At 35.9% G+C, this 27,883-nt stretch overlaps 1 protein-coding gene and 1 pseudogene across 1 annotated transcript; both read right to left on the bottom strand.

The window, feature by feature from the left end:
* LOC149545179 (cellulose synthase-like protein H1) overlaps positions 1-27,883 on the bottom strand; it is a 63,818-nt pseudogene that overhangs the window by 24,066 nt on the left and 11,869 nt on the right.
* Positions 486-27,226, bottom strand: LOC149545180 (putative pectinesterase 53). The gene is made up of 5 exons (XM_089795129.1): positions 26,898-27,226; positions 26,426-26,615; positions 25,951-26,157; positions 9,989-10,083; positions 486-561 (listed from the first exon to the last, which is right to left on the bottom strand). Exons 1-5 carry the CDS (start codon positions 27,224-27,226, stop codon positions 486-488), a joined length of 897 nt encoding a protein of 298 aa, XP_089651255.1.

Genomic DNA, 27,883 nt, shown 5'->3' with positions numbered 1-27,883 from the left:
AGGAATGAGTTATTTTTAATTGCCTTAAATTTTCTACGTGTTGAGTTTCTCCTCAATATAGAAGTTGTTGTGAAGGTCCTCCAAGAATGAATAGGGAATGAAATTAAAGAAGTGTAGGAATCTCCAAGGTAATTTTATAAAGTTGCTATTGAATTTTAATATATCAGAATGTGCAAAGTAAAGTTATGCAACAAAGATTTATGCATAGAGTCGTTGTCCAGATTTGACAGTAAGGTAAAGATAGGATTGTAGTTATGATAAACCCATCTAATATAATACAAGGAAAATTTGGAATGTGTTTGGTCATTAGTTTGGAATGTGGAGGGTGACCCTATTTTGATAGGCTTATTTAACACACTATTAAAAATATAAAGCAAATGTGTAAACACAAGATTATATAGAGGAGAAAGAGCTATTTCAAGTTATAAAGCACAAAATAATAATAGGCCAAACATAATATGTGGCTTAGATGATAGAAGAAAGATCTATTTAAACTTATAGTGGACAAAATGATCCAATTCATCATTCAATGCAAGACCCTGACCAACAAGCTCCTCATCCCTGCATTAAATTTCAAATAAAGGTGAAACAGCTAGATAATGGGCTAATAAAACATGCTTTATTGCTAGTGAGATGCATTAAAAACTATATTAATGGTATGTTAGCCTACACACCCAAATTCTGGGTTAGTTCAACCATGGAGATTCCTAGGGTCCTATCAAATGGGTCATACTAGACAACCCCTCTATTCTAAAAACCTCAATGGGTGGTCCACATTGACTGTCCAAGCAACTGCTTCCTCAAGAAATTGGCATAACTGATTTTGACATTATGTTTGGGATGCATTGGCCAATATTAGTGGAAGCTCTGAAGACTGAGATTCACATTAATTATCATCTCAAAGATAGTCATCAAATGGAGTGATTATTGTAGCAATCCATGTTGTTCCCAACACACAGCTTGAAGATTCTGTCATTATGCAAGCTCATTGGGGATTCCATTTTTTGTTAAAAAAACCCAGTTGGGAAATCTGAAAAGAAACTTAAGTTGCAGAGAGGAGGAAACAAAATTAACTAAGAAAATTGCAATTTCATCGCTCATGTGAATGACTCATATGGCTTGATAACAATGAACTAGCACCTTGCACCCTCCAAAGTCAGAGTGGATGCCTTTTGTGTAGAGCTATGTGCTGACTATGCAAGCTTACAATAAAATTTTAAATTTCATCTCACACATTCAAATTTTAATTTCTAATTTAATTTCAATTCAAAGTCACTCATATTCTAATTTCATTTTTTAGAACTAAACTTGGTGTGGAATAACAAATCAGAATAACAAAATACACAATAATAGATAGCTATACCCGATTCCTATTCCTAGGGCCAAAAGAGCCCTTATCATTCAAAGAGAAAGAGACTAAAGTTAACTAGTGTGAAGAATACTTATCCTCACATAATATCATAGCCCAAAGCTAAGCCAACTCATGTAGGGAACTTTGATTTTAAAGTGCCAATAATTTCGTTTACCAAGGCTTACCTATCATTTTGTTGTTTGTTGTCCCATCATTTTGTCTAAGACAAGTTTTGTACTTACTATATTATTATTATGTTTTTTGGAGACTTCTACAATGGACTTCAAACATTTATAGTATGTGTTTAATATATTTCTCTTTGTAATGCTATGTTTACGGTTTTTTTCCTTGAATGTATAGGGAGTGGAGAATATGTAACGAACAAAGTTAGAAAATAGGGGTTTTGCTATAGCAGAGCAGAACAATTTGAAAATTTAAAAAGAAATTATTTGTTTCTGTAGTAACAACAAAATATTCAACTGAAATAGAGGACTATTTTTTTTTGTATTTGATGTGTAGGGCAGCAGCTTTATTTTTTAAAGATAACTTTGTATCTATTGATTATATGCAATATATAAATTGAAGAGTTGTCTTCAACTCTATTATTTTTCCTCTGTCTCTTTCCATCATATAGAAGCTGCTTCTTGACAGAAACTCTCCTTTTGGAATGTAAGTTTGTTTCTTGTTGGCATTGTGTCCTATTTTAAGATTTAAATAAGTGTCATTTGATTTTTTGATCATCTATGAGATAAATATTTTTACCTTCATGCTTTGTCATTGTTATTAAATTGCTATTAGACTTGTTGCTGGGAGTATATTGTGCCAAATTACATGACCTTTTCATAGCAATTTAATTTGTCATATGAAATTATGCAAAATCCAAAATGAATTCAATCCCAGTTTTTTAACAAATCTATCTACCAGACCCTGTTACCCAAACTAGAATTGGTGTCTCCGATGAAAGTTAGCATTTAAAATGATTACAATGTTTTAGCATAATAACTTACAAAGGACATCCCAGTATTTTAGAGTTTTCACTCATTTCAAAAAGAATTTTACCAAATTCATCTCAGAACTAAAACAATGGATTCCAAATGAAAATCATAAATAGAAAATGTAACTTATGAAGTTGTATTGACAAGATGCATCATGCGTTGCTTGTAAGTATGACATTGTCCAACAAGATCTATAATCACTTCCTACTTTAGACCCTGCATATTGTAGCTATTCCAATTACAAATCTATGCCTTGTAAAATAGCTTCAATACTACTAATGCATGTATGAGCATATTCATTTTTTTTTATGTCCTTGAAAGTCATTATGTTGATATTTAATCCAAAAATCTACCCTCATATTATAAAGTACAAAAAGTAAGATATGCTCCCAAATGTTACAACACACAGACCCTTTCACGACACTTTGATTTTGAGAATCTAAAGATAATTTCAACAAAAAACAATGAATCTCTTAGTAAATAGCATGGAAAATGTGATAACCTGTTCCCAAGAATAGTTAATTAATTGTTCTACATAAAATTGTATAATATTTATGGTGTTGATCATTTGATCATCTTTATAGTTTTCTATAGGTCAAACTACTAGAACACCAATTTCTATTCTCGTGCCAAATACGTATCAAGGAGGACATGTCAGTAATTGGAAACAAATATAGAAAGGCTTTTCTTTGCATATGATATTCAAAAAAATATCTATCATCGAAGAATGTAATTTTTATTCTCAACAGATGTTGTGTATTCTAAATATATAATAATGCAGTGCACTCAGATTGTAGTTGTTTTAGTCATTGAACTAATTTGGAGTTTCGATATCAAATGGATTTTTTTTTAAATTTCTTGTGAATAAATATTGTTTTAAATTTAGTAAAAAAGAAAACAACATATATATGGGCATTCAAGTGCATTTGTGAATACCAAAGATAATGCACACTTGGATCTCTGGTGATTGATAAGGAACTCATTAGTATTGACTAGCACAGGTACTTATGCTAATAGTGCATCGTACCATGTCATCAAGCATTTTGGCCTTGTCTTAAGACTTTCTTATGGGTTCCTCCAATATAGATGGGATGATCCAAGTGTTCCATCCCTCTCAAGGTTCAAGTGTTACCAAAAGCTAGCAAAAATTACATCATATGAGGATGGCAGTACCATGTAACTTGACACATGCGACTTGTTTCCAAGATGTTAAAGCTTAATGAGTAGCAGCATGGCAAAGAAATCTGAAGCCGTTATAAAAATTTGAGATGACACCTTTTGCTCTTAAATTTGAAACCATATTTAAATCTTCCTATAAATCAATCCTCTTTTCAAAAAGTTGACATGGCACAAGAAGCAGACAAGTAGCCAACTGACGGAGATAGGCAACCAACTCAATTAGCCAAGCAAGCAGCTTAACCAAATATTCTAATACATTACATGATCCTATAAAATTCCTATGAGCTTGAATTAACCTTTGACATCAATGACAATAAATTCAATAGAAGCAGTATAAATGCAAAATTTGTATGTTAAGATACTTGTAGCATCTTTATGAAATTATGCTTTGTTGGGAAATGCTATGTGTATATAAAAAGAAAACCAAATGAAAGGGCAATATGCATAGTTACCATTTTAAATTGTTTTGATTTCAGTTCTATTTATCCCACGCATATTGTTACCATTTTAAATTTTTTTTATTTCAGTTCTATTTATCCTACGTGTGGAGATTTGTGTGTTTCTTCTTCTTCTCGATGAGTTCATATTTTCCCTTTTTTTGGGCAAGTTGATCGCTTCTAATGCCATTCTAATTAGTTTCAAGGTTTTATGTATGAATTTTGCATTATTGTATTTGAGCAGGTCAATGATGTACTCTTGCTTATCATAGGGATTTTAGGGTGTCCCAATGTACTGCAAAATCACAATCATAAACTTAAGGAAAAGAAAAATAGCCAAGCTTAAAAGATTTCCCCCAAACTTAAAAGGTGGCTCCTCCAAGGCTCTCCACTTTAGAAAACCTATAAAACATGAGCCTATGCTCTTTGGCAGTCACCAAAGAGGAAGAGAATGCTCCCTATAGACTGTATTGTTGTTAAAAAATTTAACAAGAAATAAACAAGGTGCATTACCATGAAGCTCTATGTAGGGTGTAATGTCCCTATTAGAAAATAATAACAAGCTTAACTATAATATTCTAGGTGCAAGTGCTACCCCAATTCTAACCCCAAACCTTAAAGATGTCTCTAGATCAATTTTTCTAACCTTAGTTATTCCACCGTCTTCTTTGGAGTGCACCCCCTAAGGTTTCTTCTTGGAAGGGACATCCCCTATCCAAAGCTCATCACATATGCTTATGTTGACACATCGAGATTACATGATTCTCATCTAGCCATTTTTGGGGTTATACTAAGTTCTAACCTCTCACACTGGCACTATTAGCCATTCATACATAATAACCTCTCACATTGGTACTATTACATTCCATCAGTCCCATTTTAGCCATTCATAATTTTTTGACCAAGCATTTAGAATTGCTTCACAAACACACTAAAAAAAGCATTTCAAAAACCTAGTAAGTGCACACAAAAGTTAGCTCAAGTAAAATAAAGACACACAAAGGAAACTGTTAAGGAATGTTAGATTAGAGGTAGAAGATTGCCTTATAAGTAATTTCCAGACAATGATAGATCCGATTGCTTTAATTCTGATATTGATCACATCAGAGGTATAAATTAAATGCATTGTATAAATTCCTAATATCTTACTTGTCTTTTGCACTTTGAATGAATATTACTTATGCTACTTTAGTATTTGTAGAGTGATGTGTGTGTGTGTGTGTGTGTGTGTGTGTGTGTGTGTGTGTGTGTGTGTGTGTGTGTGTGTGTGTGTGTGTGTGTGTGTGTGTGTGTGTGTGTGTGTGTGTGTGTGTGTGCGTGTGCGCGCGCGCGCGCATGCGCACATGTGTGTGTGCGCGCGCGTGTGTATGTGTGTGTGTGCAGATCACTGGTAGTAACATTTATTGTGTGATGTTTTTCCAAACGAGCATATCACTTTATATATATAAATATTGAATTGTTGTGTCTCATGTAGAGACGTGAATCTACATGCCCTTTGGGCACGTAGGGTCATGTCTCTACATGAGACTATCCTTAAACCATTATTTGTTATCCTTAACCACATTCGGTTGTTATGTGCTTCAAAAGTCCAATCATGATTGGCATATGATATTTCACAATACCCGATCTCAGTCGATGATATGGAAAAATGAAGTAGTTCACAATAATAGTAAATAATGGAATCATATTCATAGTATGCTCGTTGCTTTATAATAGAGATTTGAATCAGATCGAACCAATTTGTATAGTCAATTTATATATATACACACACGTACACACACATTTATGTATGAGAGCAATAATCAGATAAGAACGATGCTACAAATTCAACAAAAACAACCATTTTGCATGTTCATCCACAACACATGGGTTCAAAATAACAAACAATTTAGATTATTGGAAATTTAGGAAAGAACATCCTTTTATTTGTATCCAAACATGATGGGTGAAGTAACGAAACATACCCTGAGTAACAGGGTCACTAACTTGACCACACAGACTAGGTATAGTAAGAAGGGTTAGTGAACCCATGTCATTCCTTTCCATATACATTCATTAATTGTAAACTTGTATATACATTATACACACTTGAGGTGAAGCATCAAATCCGATAATTGAAATCACAATCAAACTATCATAATATTGTGAACAGGTGATTGCAATCTAGAAGGCACATATCCATCCTACAATTACATCATATCAGAATGAACTTAATATAACTTTTAATCCTATGGTAGAAATATCAGAGCAGGGTAAGAGTTAACACTTGGGTGAGCATGACATTACATAGTTTTCCAACATCAACATGCTCTTTGTGACCATATCTTATGACAATGTTTTGGAATGTATTTGTTGATCATAACCAAATCAGAGTTACTGGACAACCAACCACCACCTTCTTATAAGAAAATACAGGTGTGCACCAATACAACTAGACAAAAACCAAAATTTCTTGCAAGCTATATGTCTTGAGAAGTTTGACATTTGGTAGTTAGATTTAAATGGTATGTCTCATATAATCATTATCAATCATTAAGAATTATACACCATACATCTATACAAAGAAAGTGCTCTCACAATATCTGTCTAATGCCATTGCTCATTTCATAGTCATTACAAATTGAGCGATGCAGATTTTTGATGAAATCCCCAGCTGCGACCGTGTGCATTATTATTATATTTATTTAAATATTTGATTTTTAATCAAAGGATAAGCACGCAGGTAGACTATTTCCTTCAAATGTATTGAATCATATCAAAGGCCAAGAAGATGAAGCCACAAAGTTTTTGGTTGAGTCCTTTGGCTTCATGTGAGCCATGGATATTAGAAAATAGGGATCTTGTTTTTCGTCAACATAATGCCATAAGATCCAACAAAACATAAGTGAAGAAAAAGGTTGGCTAGATAGTAGGGCAAGGCCCATATGATTGGCATTAATATAAAATTGTACAACTGTGCTTTGCTCAATTAACTCAATGCAATGAAATACAATCTTTTGTTTTGAAGGCTTCATTATCAAGAGTGTATTTTTCCTCTCCACAAACTATCTTTTTAAATAGACATTACAAGGATATTTACAACTTCATTATGAGAAAAAGAATACCAATAATTTAAAATTATGAAACATGCTATGAAACTCCATTACTTAGTTTCAATCAGATAAGTCTCTTTGAATCACAGTGGATGAATCCAAGCACCTCATTTTCCTTGTACTGCATTTGTCCTCCCCTCCACTGATAGTACAACAGAAAGAATATGTTAGTATTGCCAATATATATCAGGAATTCTGAAGTAACAGTGTGTCATTTCCATAGCAATAAATATTTTCTGAAGTGGCTTTCAACTACTAGATGATATATATAATGTTAACCATTAGTGCAGCATTCCCAAAATGTTAACTGAACTTTACATGCATTTTAATGGTTTGGCTACATCAGAAATTTACTTTGCATTTCCTGACTCTTTCCAAACAAGGACCAAACTAATGTATCATGTAATCACTTGCCAATAATATAGTTATAATAACTTTCCAGATTCACGCTATTTTCGGTCAATGTTGAGGTCACATATATAATATAGTATATCGTGATATGTAAAATGGAAACCATGCAAAGTATATAGTTCATATGGTTGACTTGGGTGCACTTTATCATTTTATCCCTTTTTGGAAATCACCTTTTCTTTATGTTTTACAATTTGAAAATGAAGAGGTCGTATATTACGAATGACCTCATTATAATTTCCCCTTAATATTATCTTTTATCTTTTTCGTCATAATGCATAATCACTTTATTTCTTAAAATTTTTAGTAAATTTTTGTCAAAGTTGATTTCTCTTGACAAGACCTATATTAAAACTTTTCTCTTTATACTTTTAGATATATCATTTGCAAATTGCATTCTTTCATCTATTGTTCTTCATAGAGAGTTGTGACTTTGAGAAAATTACACATTGACATAATTACCTTACAGTCCTCTACTTGCCGATGAAATAGGCTATCTAAAAAGTTTATTTCATCCTCTGAGCATGACTAGAAACTTTCTACATCATTTGATCTCTTTGACCTTGACTATTCATCTATCTTCTTTGGAGCCTAAATTTCAAAAATCTAAGGAAACTACTTCCTCAGTGACAACTTAGTTCGTTAAATCCATTACATACTTCAAACCCTTGTTTTAAATATATTTTGTGTTCTATTATCCAGTTGACACTCTCTTAACTAATTCATTGTATGCTTTCTTCTGGAATGGGATGGCCTCAAAATTTAGGAGAATTGTTGGCTTCCACTCATTGCCTCTTGTTCCATCAGTAACCCCAATAGTTTGATTCTATGCTAGTCAGTGCCTAATAATTGAAATATTGGTAGCTAGAGGGTTGGATTCCCATGTAACTTTCATGTACCTTCGGGTAGTACTTTGACTCCCACTCATCTCTCACAATGGATTTGGTCAAATTTGTCTCCATGATCTCCATTTGAACTAGAATTGGCATCTTCTGAATATTCATACAACAACACTTGGTTTTTCATGTCTCTACTATCATGTCTTTACTTGGGTCTTCCTATCACTGTGTTGGTGATTGCCACTCTCAATTGTGATGAAGTTTGAAGGTTAGTCATCTTGATCGGTATTGTTGTGTATAGAACCTAGTGTACTACATCCTTTTCCAACTCCAATCATGATGATGATCCTATAGTTTTTTTGGTCCTTCTTCGTTCCTTTGGCATTGCTTGCTCTACTTCTTCTCTAGCTTCTCAGAGTTTTTCCTTTACTATATGATGGTTTAGTTGCATGACAATTTTTTCTTGTTCTCTAGTACTTGCCAAAATTGTCTTTCATTGTTCCTCCACATCCAACATATTAATACTCTTTTGCTTCAAGCAGTTGGTGTCTTCTTGCAACCTAGTCCACACCATTTGGATAGTTCATATAGTTTTCTTTGCTTGTTCTAGAAAGTCTCCCATAGAGTGTTCACATTTGCTACATTATTGAAATTGTATGATAGGAATTCCTTTGGAGTTGTAATATATTCATCTTCACCCCTCTTTGATTTTGGTACCATGAAGATGGGAACCTACCAAACAATTCACACTTGACTATCATGGCTTAAAAGTTCAATTTTTATTTACTATAACTTTAATATAAAAAAAATTGTGTTAGAAATTTTATCATCCACAATCCAAAATAACAACCAAACATGACCATCCTAACATAGACAAGTATGAGAAATATACTTATATTTGGCCAAATCCCCTATACCAGCCCCACGGTCAAGAATGCAAAGGTAACATTGGGTCTACTATTGGGAATCCCTCTCTTCAACAATAGTATATTTTGTGTTCTTGGATTCTTGCACCTTACCATTTTCAAATTGATTAAAGTACAAATACAGAAGAAGATAGAAGAAAGTGTCTTTAGGGATTGTGAAAAGGAACTAAAGAGTCACCTAACCTAGTAGTGTTCCATGTACTCATTGAAAGTTGAGATGAACATCCAAATATGAACATATTTCAAAAAATTTGAAGTGTTTGATGAAATTATTTGAAATTGGCAGCCCTACTTTTTGGGATAATAATTCCAAGCCTACTACTCAAAATTAGAAGCTAATCTATGCATAAGACAACTTAGGCCAAAAACTTATTAATTTTTCTAATGATATAGACTAACTGATATGTTTCTAAATAAAAAAGGCTTGAAAAATTAATGTACAAAAAAAAGAAAAAAAGATTTCCACACATATTTAAATTTGCCCAAAAATGTCACTTGAAAAATATAAGGTATTTTTTCAATCAGTCCAACAACCATTATATTTGATAGTTTATATGCACATACACATGCACAAATAAGGCTAGATATTTATGCATGTTTTTTTTATTTCCATGAATTTTAAAGGCAATCTATATACAAAATGAACTTCCCTTATATTTTTTTTCATGCAATTCTATATGGATTTCAATTTTATGTGATCTTAGGATGAAAATGATAACTGAGATGTGTACTTGATACCAAAATGAATTGCCTTATACCACATCAAATGCTGATTTGAAATTGATGCAGTCCACTTCATAGTAGACAAACCATCTTTAGTAAAGATATTTTTCTTTTCTCCCGCTAAACCAATCTGTAGAATTCCACATTAAAATAGGATTCAAATTCATATACAAAGTAACATATTATCCCATTGTATCCAAATGTAGTTGCCAAACTATGGGAAATATGGAATATAAAATGTATGCTAACATTAAATGATTAAGCATTAAACGATTGAGCAAAGCCATTGGATTAAACTAAAATGTTTGTGTTTCTAATGAAGAAACGAAGGGTAAGAACCCTTACTATTATGGAGGTTGCATCAGTGAAGCTCTCAAACCCCTGCCTCTATGCACGTAAAACACTCTGAAGCTCTAAAGCTATAAAATGTTGTTGGCATGTAATCCTTAAACACTGCCTCTGCACGTAATCTTGGCACCACAAAATGCAATGAGGAAAAAATTAATCGTAGTCCAATCCTTTCAAGTGGTCATGCCTTGCCCTATAGGGCCAATGGATGGATTTCGATGCCTAGTCACTTGTTCTACGGATCTGAGTAGCTAGCCAGAATGAATGAGTAGGTTTAGGCACCATTAACGGGCACCCCTGCTATAGAATAGTAGGGCACCTCAAGATGGAAGCACTGAGAATGGAAGGAAGAATGTGACCAAGACCCAAAGCTAGTTTATAATACTTGAGTAAGATAACTTGATCGACCAAAGCCATAAAGATGCACACAAGCTATCTTTCGGTCATGTAAGGATGAAATTAGGGTGGCAAAGAGCTTTTTATTGGAAATAATCAAGACTGACAAGGTTACTAAGAGGGGAGGGGTGAATCAGTAACTCTAAAACTTTAATTCAATTTTTGCATAATAATATTTTTACCATTCATCCATCTAATCTACTATATGCATGAAAAGATAAACATCTATAACACATGAACACATAGATTTTGGTGACCCAAAAACCTTCCAATTAGAAAGTAAAACTAGGGTGGGGATGATACCCACAAAACTTCAATACTGCAGTATAAATTTGGCCAGTTAAGGCTTACAATGATCACTTCTGATGATCTGCCCTATTAGGAGCAAATAGGATTGTTAGATCCACCTTGTTAAAGGATTTTCAAACATACAATGAAGTATGCACTCTGTTAGGAGATTTACAAAAGATTGTTAAGTCTACCTGGTTAAAGGATTTAGAAAATCGATTCACCTATTAGGATAAAGCATTGAATCTGATTGCAACTAATTGTTGATAAGATCCTTGTGCTCTGATCACCTGATGTGACAAATATATCTTTTCTACATCAATGTTGACCTTGCCGTATTCCTCTATTCTGCTAGTGATTCGCTTTCCTTCTTAAAATATTGCAACACACCACAACCAATGATGACTCTTTTTAGCATATCATTGTTTCAAATGATATATACCATTCCAATATTTACACTGGCAAGGTCGGCCAAAACACAAGTGAACAAACATTACTGAGTCGGCCAGGTGGTAGAAAACTTTGGTTCCACAAACTGACTCGGTGACCTTCTGAAACTCAGCATCTACTTCAATACTTTGCATCATCATGCACTCAGTAAGAGTAGAGGCACGGTCCATACTAATCATTTTGAGTAGCTTGGAACACAGTAACCATTGGTGACTCAGTGAATGTTGTGTTACTCGGTAGAAACTAAATCCATTGATAACCTTCTTTACTTGGTAAATACTAATTCCCTTGTTTACTCGGTAAACACTGATTCCTTCATTTACCTTGTTTACTTGGTAAACATTGACTCCTTCATTTACCTTGTTTTACTCGGTAAACACTGATTCCTTTGATGACTCGGTGAGCACTGTCTGCTTGGTAAATACTGCGAAGCTTGGTAATCACTAACTGCTTGGAGAACACTATTCTGCTCAGTAATCACTAACTACTCAGAGAACACTGTTCTGCTCGGTAATCACTATCTACTCGAAGAACACTATTCTGCTTGGTAATCACTATCTACTGGGAGAACACTATTCTACTCGGTAATCACTATCTGTTTGGTATCAATTGTTTACCTGCGGATTTTATAAGGTAACCACTGAATGCTCGGTGTGAACTGTAGACTAGGTGATGAGCTCGGTAAGCATTCAGAATCGAATAAGTGTTGTGACTAATGACAAATATATCATAATTCCAACACTTTTAATATTTTTTGACATAGTGTAAGCCCGTGTTGGTCAAAATTTTGACCAACACGGGCTTGTATTTTAAAAAAATCTATATGTTGCCTTCCATATTTTGACCAATTTGACCCCATTTTATTAGATGGTTGAAAATTTTGGTCTAAAAATAAGGTCAAATGTAGTAGTGATAATAAATAACAATACATTATATATAAGGCAAGATCCTACAACACAATGGTAAATTGTGAGTATCTTATATGAGTATTGATCACAACACATAATAATATTGATCTTGACTTCAGCCTTTTATCATTAAAATATATATAATTAGTAAGCAATAAGACAATGGGGATTGTGAGAAAAAAGAGGTGAGCTGCAAAAGGCTAAAGGCTCATACTTCAGTAGTTTCACTTTTATATTGTAGAGTATTGACCAAACCAAAAGGGATAGCAAGGGAGAATTGAGCATGCACATCCTATTAGTACTGACCTCACCAAGACGTGGTAGATAGTGACCATTTCTCCCTTCACAATGATCTCAACAACACATCTTACCATGAAAAATAATAATTCCCAAATAATGTATTTTACAGATTTCGCTAGTGTGCCATATTGAAAATTGTAAAAAGGTACCTATATATGCTATATTAGTATGTTAGAAACACTAAATTAAGAAATCAAAAGCATTTACAAACGAAAATACCATAACATAAATGAGAGACTAAAAGAGAAACCCTCAAATGAGAATATGAGCCATGGAATGGCTCTCTCAATGAGATTATTCTCTTGATGTATGGATGAGTCTAATAGATTAGTTTGGTAGGATTATGGGATGTATGCTCAAGCTTCAAACTAGCTTCAATGGAGATTTTTGGGATTTTTGGTGTGGATTTATGAGATTGGTATAAAACTTGGTCTTAAAATGGCATTATAACTTTAGCTCAAAAGTTGTGATGAAATGGCTTGGGAGGGGATTCAATTTATAGGCTAAGGGCTTGAGGGATGGAGGGTTAAGATGTAAGGATGGGCAAATGGTTAAGGAGGATTGAGAATGCACTCAAAGGGGAGCACATGGATTGTGCTTGTTTACCACCAATCAGGGAGTGACACATGTCATAAGGTGAGTGGATGGAGGAAAGGGGAAGGATGAGTCAACAAAGGAGGCTCAAGGGATAATATCTTCATAAAGACCCTTCATTATGGCTTGTAAGAGCTTGTAAGAGTCTTTATTGCCTTTGTAAGAGCATTTATGTTTGGGTGGTTGGGATATTTTGGAGGGAGTTGAGATTGTTGACTTTGCTTGGCTTAGGAAAGTCTTCAGCTTACTTAGGGAATGTGACAAGATTAGGGGGTAGATTAGGCTTGGGTTTAGGATTAGATTAGGGATGTTAGAGATGTGCAAGTGGATGGCATTAATGAGGTTGTGTAAGGAAACTTGGCAATAAAGAATATAACCGTTTCTACATAACCCATAATAGATCTAAAATAAACACGGAATTAAAATCCACATGCAAGAGAATAGAAAACATACCCACAAAATGTGACACAAGATATACCCTGGGAAACCCTCATTGAGGAAAAAACCCAGCCTCCAAAAGCATCCATCATCATGTATTATTCAGCAAAAAATATCATTGCCATACAATCATGGAAGCCTTCATGGCCATAGCCACAACCGAGCAAACTATGTGAACAAGCATGAATCCACACATCCCATGCCATGCTTTCAACTTTCACAAATGCTCCCTTTGCTAACCTGTCAAGCTTTGTCCCACTTGACTCTTGCCTTTTATCTTCTCCGCGTCACTCTACAACAACTACCCTTGTGGCTGCTTATATAGTAGCAAGTCCCACAAAACCACTAAGTGGTATTACATAAACTATGTGCTAAAACCATGTGCTACCTAACCCACTGACCCCACATTTAATATTGGACATTTAATTCTTTTTCCCAATGTTAAATAATTACATAAAATATTATCACAATGTTACAATACAACTCATCAAGAATATTCCATGGGAATCTTTACATGTTGCACGTTCATCTAGCTACAACATTACATAATAAAAATAAAAATAATAAAATAACAATATTATGCAATGTGTGCAACACCCATTATCTCAAAAATCTCCCACTTGTTGTATACATTGCATAGGGTCAATCTGTAGCCACATAAATGAATAAGGGAACAATCCCTCCCAGCACATCCACCATCATGGATCAAAATACACCAAGTGCTCCATCCTGGTACCCGCAACAAAATCAAAGTATCCAGCATCTCGAACATGAATGGTCTCACCTCCTATTATGCCACTCCCACTGGACATACATAGAAGCCATCCAAAGAGAAAGCCACCCAACCTGTTGCATTAGAAGATCATAAAATCTTGTACCAACTGAAATTCCAAGCACAAAAAACCTGATCCAAAGGTAATCACATGTATCCGTAGTTGTCAAAATATCCATAGCTGAAATAGCACCCACAGCAAGTGCCAAACCCATCCAACTATCCATACCTCCAAAAGGTATAACAAGTGAATCTCATATCACCAACATATCCAATATATAACTTGCAATCACAAGCCTCAAGAGCAATACCTACCACATATATACCAAGAAGCTCCCACTGCAAAAGATAATGTCAAATCTATAACCAATCCACTCAACACATCTCAAAGAAGTGAATCCATTTAGTATCAAATACATCCACAATACATAAACCAATATCCTGCAAGAAAAAAAATTCTCATAACAAGTCTCCAATAGTCTCCCAAATTCACCACAACCAATAGAGAAAAGAGATAAAGGAATAACCACGTCATCTCTCACATGACATGCATGAGCACAAACCAGTGATCACAATCTCCAACCAATCTCAAATCCAATGTAAGCAAAACTGAACATCCAGGAAGATAACCAAGACCAGAGAAACCATGCAAATCATAACCTGTATCATGTCCTTCTACACACACCTCTAGATGTAAACTGTGCAAGTATGATCTCCTCCATAAAACCCCAACAAGAAGCCTCAACAACACCCAAACCATACCATATAACTAATCATGGATGTAAGCCTCTCACAAGAAGATCAAACTCAATAAAACCATTCCTAAACCAAGGAATAACCATTCCTAATCCAAGGAATATGCCCAATATAAAACCATCTCCCAAACTCAACCAGCATAAAAACATATGCACATGGAGATAACCAATGCTAAACCATCTCTCAAATGAACCCTCCAGAACTAACTCATGTACCATAGCTCAAGATCCATTTCCATGAAAGACAAGCATAAATATAATGCAACTGAGAGAAACAATGGGCTATACCTCTCAAGTAGCAAACCGCCGAGTAGACCAAGAGTGGGGAATGAGAATGCTCATCAAGATATCCAAGTCTCCAACCAAGACTCATCTAAGAACAATCTCCTCTCAAGTCCATATCAGGTGACTATCCCTCGGACTTCCTGCTGAAACCATCAACTGTCCCAACAAATACTTCTCTAATCCAAGAGAAATCAGCATCACCACCGTCTCTAAGTATCCATGAGCACCTGTAACCAATCAATCCATGCCAACTCCAAATGCAACATAGCAATATCATGAAGTATCCAGCTTATGATCAGTGTACTCAATACCAAGAAACTAAACCAAGATCAATGTCAAAGTTCCAACCATGGCCTCAGGAACATAAACATGACAACATGATCTAACCATCTCAACCAAAGAGATAACATGCTCCATATGAACACACTATAACATGTCACAACTCTAAACGCGTATCAAGAGTATACCATGACATAATAATGAAACCATCCTCACACCAAGGATAACATGCCAAATAAAAGCATAAACCACACCTTTGCCAAGAACCCTGTGAGTCCTCAAGATGCAACCATCTCCATACACCATGAAGAACACCATCTTCACATACCATGAAGATAACCAAGAACTCCATGAGTCCTCAAGATCTAACCATCTTCATACACCATAAAGATAACAAGTGCACCATGCAAATGTCAAAGACGCTTCTACAGCAACAGGATCTAAGACAAACCTCCAACATCTACAAACACTCAATAAATATATCAATGCCAACAACTCCCACTCAACCGTGGTACCAAGTCACTTATGGCATCATAAAATCCATCCTCTCCAAACCAAGAAGATATAAACCAAACCAGGAACTAATCCTGCACTGTCACCTCATCATTGTCACAAGCTCCCACTAAACCGTGTATCCAAGCTATCCATGACATCATGATGAAAACATCCATCCTCTAACCATGAGAATCAACCAAGGCATCAAACCATCAAAGAACTCAAAGTGCACATCATGAGCTCCACAAAAGAAACCAAATAACCATGATCCTCAACCAAGAAGATATACCACCATAACTGAATCAGAAAATCCAAGCTAATGAATATCAAGGATGTACCTGTATAACCAATCATGTCATGCCAAAAATCCATGACACCATGATCACATCCATGAACCGAGCATCTAGCTCTCAAAGTGTCCAACCTGTCAGCATAAAATAGTCAACCGCAATCCTCCACCATGACTGTACCTGGTAACAACATCTCATCCCTTCTACATGAAGATAAAATCATGTGACTTAGGGCATAGACAACCCAAATCCAAGCCACCAATCTGAATATGCATCAATAATGAAAGATCAATGGGCAAAGACAGCCCATAACCAAGCTATAAATGCAACTTGTAAGTATAGACCGCTTACAATACTGCACAACTTGTAGACCCAACGAGTCATCATACATATCTAAACCAAACACTGATAACCATATCATCATGAGACCAACCTGAAATATGAACTGAGTATACAATGACATCAAATCTTAAATCTCCAATGCCATAAACTCACAATGTTACCATAGTCAAAATATATTAATAAACTGTTCAGATCAATATATCACCAAATAAATCATGCCAAACTTGCACCAAATATGAACCAATGTGTAGAGCTCTCCAAGAGCTTTTCGTTGACTACTCGAAGTCCAAAATCTGACTCCGTATGCCCAAGTTATGCCCCAATTCGTGCTCAAAATAAATAAAATCTGACTTTAGGGCTCTTAAAACCTAACAAAATCTCAAAATCATAGAACCAAACCTACACCATGTTGTAGTGCTCTGAATTAGCTTTCCAACGCCTGTAAGAACTCTGAAATCTGATATTTAGAGAGAAAGTTATGGCCGTTTTACTAAGATAGTCTTTTTACCATTTTCAGTACGATTTTTCATTTTTCATTTTTTATTTTTTCAGTGACGAAAATTCCGAAGGGATTAAATTTGACGGCCATCATGGGCTGAAACCAAAAAACTCTTTCATTTCCTCTTAACATGGCCAAACTAGGGCATATTATATATCAAATTTTATGGAAATATCGACCCGGATCCAATGGTGAGGTCTATTTTTACCCAGGAGGTCATTTCTGCAAGCTACCCCCAAAAAACCTTCATTTTAAATGAAACATCCGAAAAATTGTTTTGTCCAAAAAATTTCACATGCCCAAATCTTTTAACATCCCATCATAACAGCAAATCCAAAACTCTTAGATTTGCAATAAATCATTCATATATCTTGCCCTTTCTATTATCCTCTCATGCATTCCCATGGATTCAATCTAGGGTTACAATAATAAAACCATAGCTCTGACACCACTTGTAAGGAAACTTGGCAATAAAGAATATAACCATTTCCACATAACCCATAATAGATCTAAAATAAACACGGAATTAAAATCCACATGCAAGAGAATAGAAAACATACCCACAAAATGTGACACAAGATATACCCTGGGAAACCCTCATTGAGGAAAAAACCCAACCTCCAAAAGCATCCATCATCATGTATTATTCAGCAAAAAATACCATTGCCATACAACCATGGAAGCCTTCATGGCCATAGCCACAACCGAGCAAACTATGTGAACAAGCATGAATCCACACATCCCATGCCATGCTTTCAACCTTCACAAATGCTCCCTTGGCTAACCTGTCAAGCTTTGTCCCACTTGACTCTTTCCTTTTATCTTCTCCTCGTCACTCTACAACAACTACCCTTGTGGCTGCCTATATAGTAGCAAGTCCCACAAAACCACTAAGTGGTATTACATAAACCATGTGCTAAAACCATGTGCTACCTAACCCACTGACCCCACATTTAATATTGGACATTTAATTCTTGTTTCCAATATTAAATAATTACATAAAATATTATCACAATGTTACAATACAACTCATCAAGAATATTCCATGGGAATCTTTACATGTTGCACGTCCATCTAGGTACAACATTACATAATAAAAATAAAAATAATAAAATAACAATATTATGCAATGTGTGCAACACCCATTATCTCAACAGGTTGGGTGAGTTAGTGGCTAAGCTTGGTTAGTATGGGTGGATGGGGTGGATTAGGCTAAATGGAGGGTTAGGGATAAGTTAGGGGCTATTAGATTTGAGGGCTTTATTTATCAAATAGATTTATTTGATAAATGGGAATTTTTGAATTAGATAGAAGAAAAGGATTTAATTGATAAATAATAGGTTATTTGATTTATCAATTAGGACTATAGATGATTAATTAAATTAATCAACTAGGGGATGGCAAAGGATTAATTAAATAGAAATTTAATTAATGATGCCTTTAGAGATAACTAAATAGGATTACCAAAGTGGTGTAATCAAATTTAGGTGTCTACATTTTGCCCCTCTTTGACATAGTGTTGAGACAACATTATTTCAAAAAAGTTCAAATGAAGACGACATGAGGAAGATGTTTTAGCAACAAGGTTGCCCCAGTCTTGAATAAGAAGAGGAGAGACTAGACTTAGATGATGCCCCCTCAAAAAGGTGGCAAGAAGAAAAAGTGAGGCTTGACGGCTTCTTGAAAAGTACAAGAACTTGAGATGAGCAAGGAGACTCAGATTGACTTAAGCGAAGAGGTTTAGTTAGCCCAAACTCTCACGACGAGAGAATGATAAAGGGAGAATCAGAGGCACAAGAGGAAGCAAGCTTAAGACTTTCAGGATTGGGGGGAGGATGAAGGAGTGGAGTGCTATAAAAAAGAATCTAGGATAGGGAGATGGATGAGGGGATTATAAAGTTGATGCAATAGGCTTTCAAAGAGTCAGATTGGCAGAAGATGGGTTTCGGAGATCCCTAGGACTAGGATTGTGGATCTCGAAAGATGAGGCTTGGTGGATTGATTGGATTGGTGGATCCCTAAGACTAGGATTATGGATCCCTAAAGCTAAGAGTGATGATTGATTCAAACAGATACTGATGCATAAGCTGGGGTAGGAGAGACAGATGCTGGATATCGATGGGGGATAATGGAGAGGAAGGGAATCCATTGAAGCTTTTTGAGCAGGGGGATACTTCAAAGAGAAGTACCACCATGTAGTTGAGCACTAAATTTTCTATAGGATTGTTGGTTAATTGCCAAGGTTACCAAGAACATCAAGGTATTTTCACCAACTATCCAGAGGACTAACGGACTAACTCGAAACAAACACACAAGGATTGCCCCAGCATCACACATGAATCTCAGAAGAATCAGAGTGGAACCGACACTGGGTAACCCACAAGCAGAAAAGAAAAATAAACAAAAGATCTAATCAAGACCTTACGCTCACATTTCCCCAGTCGTAGTATACCATGATATGGAAGATCGTGGCAACCTTGAGGAGGGAACAAAAGATTGCTTGGAAAAGATACTTCAAGACCCAAAAGGGAAGATTCCAAATCAAAAGAAAGTGAAAATCCAAAAGAGAACTGTTTGCCAACGAGATGGGTAGGATGAGGTACTAACAGACCAAGATCAGACATGAGGAAAGCTATATCCTACAAGGATCTATCGAAGAGCACCTAAGCTGGTGGATTTGAATGATGCATCTAGCAAACTAAACTAAGAAGGATAGCAATAGCTAACCAAGATGTGCGATGTGTGCAAGATGCTGATCAAGGAGGAACTGACACAAAAGCTGGATAGATACAATGGTACTAAGCTAAAGAGGATGTACAAGCTGACGGACCAAGATATTTATAAGCTAAAGCTAACCAAGATAGTTACAAGTAGGAAAAAGCTCAGGATGATAGGATAGTGGGATGGTTCGATGTTGTGCAAGATGCGAAAGCTAAGAATGGGGTGATAGTAGAAGATATGGATTTGGGGAGGATGCATCCCAATGATGATGAGATATTTTGTGACCAAGGATAGCTAGAGGAGCAGGATGAGATGGCTGGATAGGATGGTAGATAGCTAGGGTTATGATGGATATAAAGAGAAGACATTGGTTTTGCATGAGGATAGCCTAGAGCTAGATACCAATGACAAGGGAAGATGGACAAGACAAGATCTCCAAGGAATACAATGCCCCCAGTTAGAAGATGACATGTGGAAGGAGGTCTTATGATGGATGTGATAGGATTGAAACTAGGATAGAAAATGTTGAAGGGGCTAGGGAGATGGATGATAGCTGTGATGGTTGGCTAAAGCTATAGGAAATAAGTGGATGGTGTGAGATGGAAGTTGGAGGGTGGAGGATAGGTGGATAGATTGGAAAATGGAGCTGGAGGATAGGTGGATAGATTGGAAGATGGAGCTAAATGACAAGATGTGACCAAAAGCATGAGGATGATAGGCTAAGTTGGGGATGGTTGGATTATGCATGACGCTTGTTTCCCAAGTTTTCATCATGGTACTTCTCCAAGGCGCTTGAATTGCCAAGTTTTCACCAGTGGACGCTTTATTTTTCTTTTCTTTTTTGACTTTTTGACTTTGGACTTAGCTGGAATGATTTTGGCTTTCTTCACCTATTTTTGGCTTCTTCTTTTTTGGATTTTTCACTGGCTGTTGGAATGTTCAATTTTGTTGCTAGCTGTTGGTACGCCGGATGTGTGATTTATGCAATAGATTGGATTAAATGGGATTGATGGTAGGAGATGGAGGGATGAAAAGGCTGGAAAGGAGCATGAGATGGGGATGCTTGCAAGATCAACATTGGCACATGTTGGGACGGGTGTGAACAGAGCATATGGGGGATAGATGGTAGATGCGAGCTTGATGGAGGATTTGTGGAAGTGCGCTTAGGGATATAGGCACCTAAGATGGAGTTAGGAGATGGGGGACATGAGTCACTAGATGGAGTATTAGCAATGGTGAATGCCATTATGCATTGGGTTTTAACTTTTTTCTTTGGGATCCACATGGTTTTGGATTTTCTTTTCATAGGCTTTTGCATTGTTTAGCATTCTTTGATTGGATTTTTCCTTTTTGGAGTATGTCTTTTAAAATAGACATATGATTGCCTAGGATATGGATTTTTAGCTTTATGCATTTTGAAGTTGGCATTCACATTGTTGTGGTAAGCTTTGGGAAGATGGTTAGGAGAAGATTTGTGAGATGGAGAGGATATGGAAGAGCATGTATAGGGATGATGATGGATGATGTGCCTCGATATGTGCCTTTTTTGATCTTGCGTAGGAATGGAGGGAATAGGATTTGAATGATGGCTGATAGGAGGATGGAGGATGGTAGATTTTGGGACATAGGGACCCAAAATGGATTTAGCGGATGAAGGGGGGATATGGTAGGCTGTTTTGGGTTGCAAAGATGGTGGAGGGGGGATGACATAAGATTCCATGAAGGAGTGATGGGAGGCTGGCATGGTGGGCCTAGAGATAGGCTTGGTTTGAGGGTGTGGTGTACCAACACCTTTAGATGGTGAGCCTTTGGATACATATCCAAGACCATGAAATCTTGGATTCTTTTGTGCAATAATAAGCGTTCTAATTCCTTGCTCTTCTATTCCTAAACCTTGACCTTGATAATGCCATTGATTGAGCATTTGAACTAGCTAAGGATACTTTTTGTTTGCAAAAAATGGTGGAAGTTCTTTATCAGATGTACTGCAATAGGGAGATACTGTTCTTAATTCTTCTGGTAAGAGGAGGCCACCATGGATGAATGTAAGTGAACCAAGAGGGTAGATTATCGACGGTGGAATAGCTTGGATAGGTGGTAAGATGGAAGCATGGAGCAGAGGAGATGGTAGGATAGGATCTTGATTTTGCTGATGGGATGAAAAGATATCCTGCAGTAGAGGAGGTATGGCTTGAGGTTTTAGAGATGGAGGAGATGGTGACCGCACTATGGATGGAAGACATGGTATGATTATATCTTCATTTATGCTTTGGGGGATGTCAACATGCTTTTGGACAAGATCTTGATAGGATTGCATTGGAGTGGATGGTGCGATAGGAGGTGAGGGGATGGATTCTTCAAAGGCAATGGATGGATAGATGGGAGATTCGGTAGTGGAGATGGGTGAGTAGAAGATGGATGCATAAGGTTCATTACGGGAGATTTGGGAAATGCTTGGAGGTGATGTGGATAGGATTTGAAGGGATTTGATAGGTGTTGGGATTTTGATGCTTGTGGGAAGTGGAAGGATTTTAAGCAATTTGATGGATGGTATGGGGATGATAGTAATGGGAGATGGAGGTGATATTATAGATGGGGAAGCTTCATCACTGACTACTTCACATGGTTGGATTAGATGACATGGTTTATCGACTGCTGGAGGTGGCTTTTCTTGTATTTCCTCTAGGAGATTCCTTGAAGACTCGTGTGTCAGAGGTGGAGGTGGATTCACAAGAATAGCTAGTGTGATGGGGGTGGAAGATTGGAAGCTTGGTTGATTGGGTGATGGAGGAGAAGCTGGGATATCAGATGGCATGACTAGATAGTTTGGAAGAATACATGAATTTTGGGGGATGCTTGGGGGAATGTTTCTAAGGCTTTCAATATACCCATCATAGTCAACAAGATTTTCATCATCATTGGAATAGGAGGTGGCAGGAGCAAGGACAATACGACCGAACACATCATGATAGGTTTGGGATTTCATGTTTTGATGATGAGTCAGATGGGGATGGGGTCTTGCATATAGATGAGCACGAAAGCTCATGGTTGGATTTGGATTGGGCACAGATTTTGGATTGGCTGATGAAGGATTTCCTAGGGAGAGTCAAAGTTGTATGACAAACCTAAGGAGGATTGGCTAGAGATTTTTGGCTTTCCTGTGGATGGAAGACTTCAAGGGCATGCTGTCAAAAAGTGAGAGTTTTTCTTTCCTATGCGCTGGATTGGTGGAGATTGTGTCAACTTAAGGATAGACTAATGATCCTATGGCCATGACATGAGATTGACCACTTGTGGATCCCAACCTTTAGCTCAAGGTGATGAGGGATACAAGTGACAAAGCTGGATTACCCTAGATAATGCTCTATCAGAGGGATAACCTTGGTGAGATTGGTTGATTGGTAGGATTTTGGATAGCAAATTCTGGCAGAGTGACAACAACTCTCTAAAGGCTTGGGTGTGATTCTAGATTGGGTTGCTAGCTAGTTGGGGGGATAATTTGGATGGACTTTGGATTTGGGATTTTTGTAAAGCAAAGAACTAGATAGATTCAGTTGTGGCGGGGGAGCTTGGATGATTTTCTGATGAGGTAGTGACTATGCTAAGTATGCCTTGAGCTGGGAGATTTCTTCTTTTCTAGGATTTTGACCAAAGTTGGAAAACATTCTTTCAAAAGCTATGAACAAATAAGCAGACAAAATTTTGGAGCAAGCATGTCAAACACACCAGCATCCTCGAAAGCTTTCTACAAGGATGAAATTTGGTTTAGCTAGGGAGTCCTCGATATACGCAAGGTACGTGAGGCCCAAATCCATAGATGAAACTAAAAAGTTTTCACACAGCCGAGAGGAGCGGTAACCCACTTCTCCTCTTTCACTTCTCAAGGGTATAAAGTTCCTTGAGGCTTAGCCCAAGTGATAGAATTTTGATCCCAAGAGAGGTGTCTTTGGATTCACCTCCCGATTTTTATACTCCACCAAAACCCTGGAGTTGAGGTTGTCCAAGGGGTGATGAAATCCCCAAGCAGGCCTCCTAAAAAGTGTAAAACAAGACAACATACATGATCTTGGGTTTTAAAAGACACGCACTCATTCCAATTGATGATTTAGATTTTTCAAGTTATGATTGAAGACACTTGTGATTATGGCATACAATGTTCATTCCAACTTGACAGCATCATCAACATAATGGAAGTCGAGAGATCATCAACATAAGAAATGCGAGCGTCATTGAAAATGCGTCAAAACCATGTGATGTTCATTGATTGTTAGGCATTCAAGATATAGTGTGAGTTTGTTTTAAGCCCAAAACAAAGATATGTGAAACTCGATTGTCAAGCGCGCGCCCGGAGGCCCTCCACGTCAATAGTTGTTCAATTTTAGAATCCAAGTTTTGAAATGTGATCTATTTAGTCTAGAGTTTTTGGTCATTTAAGAATTTTGATAAAGTTTAAAGCAAACGTTCAAAGACCAAGTGAGTGAGTTAGATTGTGGAATATTTAACACCTTTTTCAAGTAGACCCATCCCCATAAATGGCACTGAGATTGCAACCAATGGTTAAATTGATGGGTGATTAGAAAAGAGGTGAGTCCAAGGAACTACTCAAATTGATTTTTGCAAATTTTTGTTTAACTTAACGAAGTTTCTTAAATGTCCAAAAATCAAACTTTGCCTAAGGATTTAATGGGAATTTTGGAATTAGATAGAAGAAAAGGATTTAATTGATAAATAATAGGTTATTTGATTTATCAATTAGGACTATAGATGATTAATTAAATTAATCAGCTAGGGGATGGCAAAGGATTAATTAAATAGGAATTTAATTAATGATGCCTTTAGAGATAACTAAATAGGATTACCAAAGTGGTGTAATCAAATTTAGGTGTCTACAGTACCAACATAAAATGTAGATATACTATTAAAAGAAAAGATAAAATTTAACAAACATCATTATACAAATTGTAATTTGATTTATTCAAAACCAGAATTCCTATGTTTCATTTAGCATCACATTCAAATTCTTAGTGGACATCCTTAAAACAGGATATAATCCTTGCAACATTATCTATGTGATTAATGTCCATCTTGTGTGATGCTCTAGATAATATGACACAGGAATAATTGAAAACAATATCAATCACTTGATCATCTCAAGCATAAGAGATTCAATAAGATTTTATTCTACCCATGAGTCTATCATGGACACTTCAAAATAAAATTGAAAGAGGAATTACAAAGATACAACTAGAAGCTTGTTTGGACCAATATTTAATACAACTGCCATTACAGAAGTTACAAACACCCATACAAAACTAGAGAATATACCTAATTGAATCAGATATACAGTTTAGGGTCTTAATAATATCCATTTATTGGTCTAGGCTCTTCAATAGGACCTATCTATTAACATAATTTCAGATTTCTACTTAATCTAATTAATTAAAGAGTATGATGTTTAACTTCTCCAATAATATCCATTTATTGGTATAACCTCTTCAATAAGACCTATTTATTAATATAATTTCAGATAGTCCATAAAGAGTATAATGTTCATATAAACCATAATAGTTTCTAGATAGGACTTAGTGTGTTGTTCATATAAATCACAATAGTTAGTACTATTTTAGGTTTACTACCTAATCTATTTATGATGTTCATAAGAAATCACTAAACTTTTTAAATAAGATTCATCATTACTATGACTTCAAATGAATCACTTAAAACAAATAAAATATTTTGAGTATACCTCATGAAACTTTAGAATCTACTGTTTAAAATGGTCAATATGAAAAATTGTTTTAAGAATATTTCTCACAAATTCCAAAAAGGGTATGTACCTCATAGAGTGAAAGGCCATTCCCAAAGATAAAATCCATAGAGCCTTCAATATAACAGTCTTCGAAATAGTGGCGTCTAGTGTGATCATAAAGGGTGTCCTGAGCTCCAAGGAAGCTGCACCCAAAGAAAGGTGTTGTGTCCCCTGTTATTCTCAGAGCTACTACTTGCCTCCCTATTGCCCCTGGTGGAGGAATAGGTGTCGTATTCTATGTTTTCAAAAAAAATTCAACATCAAAAAATGTTCTTTCATAGAATTTGAACTTTATTAATAAGAACAACACTACAATTTAGCCATCAAACCATACTAATATCAAACTGACCACCCACACATATATTCAAATACCTATTAAAATTATCACTTATGAATCAATTATACATTGTGATATTTCTCAAAATCATCCAAGATTCCAAGCACAAAAAATACAGGCCAATTCTGAATAGAAAGCATTTGAAGTAAGAAATCCCAAATCTCACCTTAAAAGTAATGTTCTTGGCAATGAAATAAGGAGAATTAACTGCTACAGTGGCACCATTGTATGTGCCCAATGGCTTTCCATCTAGCCCTAACGTTCTTTCCATGTCTCCACATTGTATGACAATAGAATCTGCCCCTCCCCCTTCAAGGGTTACAAATGCTTTTGTCATCGATATGTTCACCTTCTCCCTATCAAACACCAAAATAAATACCAAAACCAATTATTTTTAGCTAACTCACAAGGTTGATCCAATCCAAATTTGTAAACTACAATCATAATAGATCAAAAGATAAAATTGTGCCATTTTATCCTTTTTGAAGTAAGCCAACTCTTCAATCTTCAAACTCAGCTAACTTTTCAATCTTTAAATTATATTTCATCATCTTATTAATATATCACTAAGCACAAGCATTGATGCAAAGAAACTCACACAATTATTTTTGAAGCCACATTAATTTAAACATACTTACTCATATACTCCTACATTGATTTTGATAACAACTCTAAAAATATTGAAGAGAGGCAGAGAATCAATGGCTTCCTGAGCAGAAGTGAAGTCCCCTACTCCATCTATAGGATCCACCACAAGGTAAGAGGAAGGTAGAAGCTTGTTCTTTGCTGGTTTATACAATGAATGGCTCAGAGTAACCATCCATCTTATCCATTTGGTGTACTCATTCTCTATATTCAATGCCCTTGTATGGATAGGCTTTTCTTTGTGCACTCTTGCATCGCCTTCCACTATAGATGTGAATAACAAACCAAGAACAACAACAATCAGAATTTGTTGTTTCAACATTTTTCAGTCTTGAAACTCAATTGAATTGAATTGAATTTTTTGGGGGGAAACTGCATTCTGCTAGAAATCTTCCAGATTCAGGGGCAAAAGTATTTAATTTTCTGGTTCAATTTTAATTAAATATTACAAGTTTTAATGTAACGTGTTAGATTTAGTTTAACATTACTTGTCAAAAGCATCCTCCTAGCATCTTTTTCTTCAGATTTGGCTATCTATTACCACTACCAGTTAAAAGGATGCTCCCAGCCTCTTCTCCTCTAGTTGTTCACTGTCACTATTGAGTTCATGTGAAGACTAAATCTTCTCTCTACTAGAAATCTTTCAGATTTTGGGTCAAAAGCATTTAATTTTTTGGTTCAAATTTGGTGGAATATTAAAAAAAATTATGTGACATGTTAAATTCACTCAAAAATTACTTGTCAAAAGCATGCTCCTAGCCTCTTTTGCTTCAGACTTGATTATCTATTACTTGTCAAAGGTAGATGATTTGTGCAGGGTAGGCTCCACTTGTTCTATAAATCTTTACATGAACTCAAGAGTACCAGGGCATAGCTAGAAGAGAATAAGATAAATAATACAACATCAAAATGAATCAGACTGATATGGATTATCATTCCAATTGGAGAGCAGAGTATCAAAAAGGAATTATCAAATATT

The sequence above is a fragment of the Cupressus sempervirens genome, chromosome 7 (genome assembly GCF_028749045.1).
Source record: "Cupressus sempervirens isolate cs-2001-9-10 chromosome 7, ASM2874904v1, whole genome shotgun sequence".
In the NCBI taxonomy this organism is placed as follows: Eukaryota; Viridiplantae; Streptophyta; class Pinopsida; order Cupressales; family Cupressaceae; genus Cupressus; species Cupressus sempervirens.
Note: the sequence above shows the minus strand (reverse complement) of the source record. Positions and strands in the feature narration are given on the sequence as shown.

What these genes read in the sequence shown, in the direction of transcription:
- LOC149545180 (XM_089795129.1), bottom strand. Translation starts at nt 27,226, where the DNA reads ATGTTGAAACAACAAATTCTGATTGTTGTTGTTCTTGGTTTGTTATTC. An exon ending in CCAAGAACATTACTTTTAAG is followed by an intron (nt 26,158 to 26,425) that starts GTGAGATTTGGG and finishes TTGAAAACATAG; the next exon opens with AATACGACACCTATTCCTCC. An exon ending in ATGGCCTTTCACTCTATGAG is followed by an intron (nt 10,084 to 25,950) that starts GTACATACCCTT and finishes GGAATTCTACAG; the next exon opens with ATTGGTTTAGCGGGAGAAAA.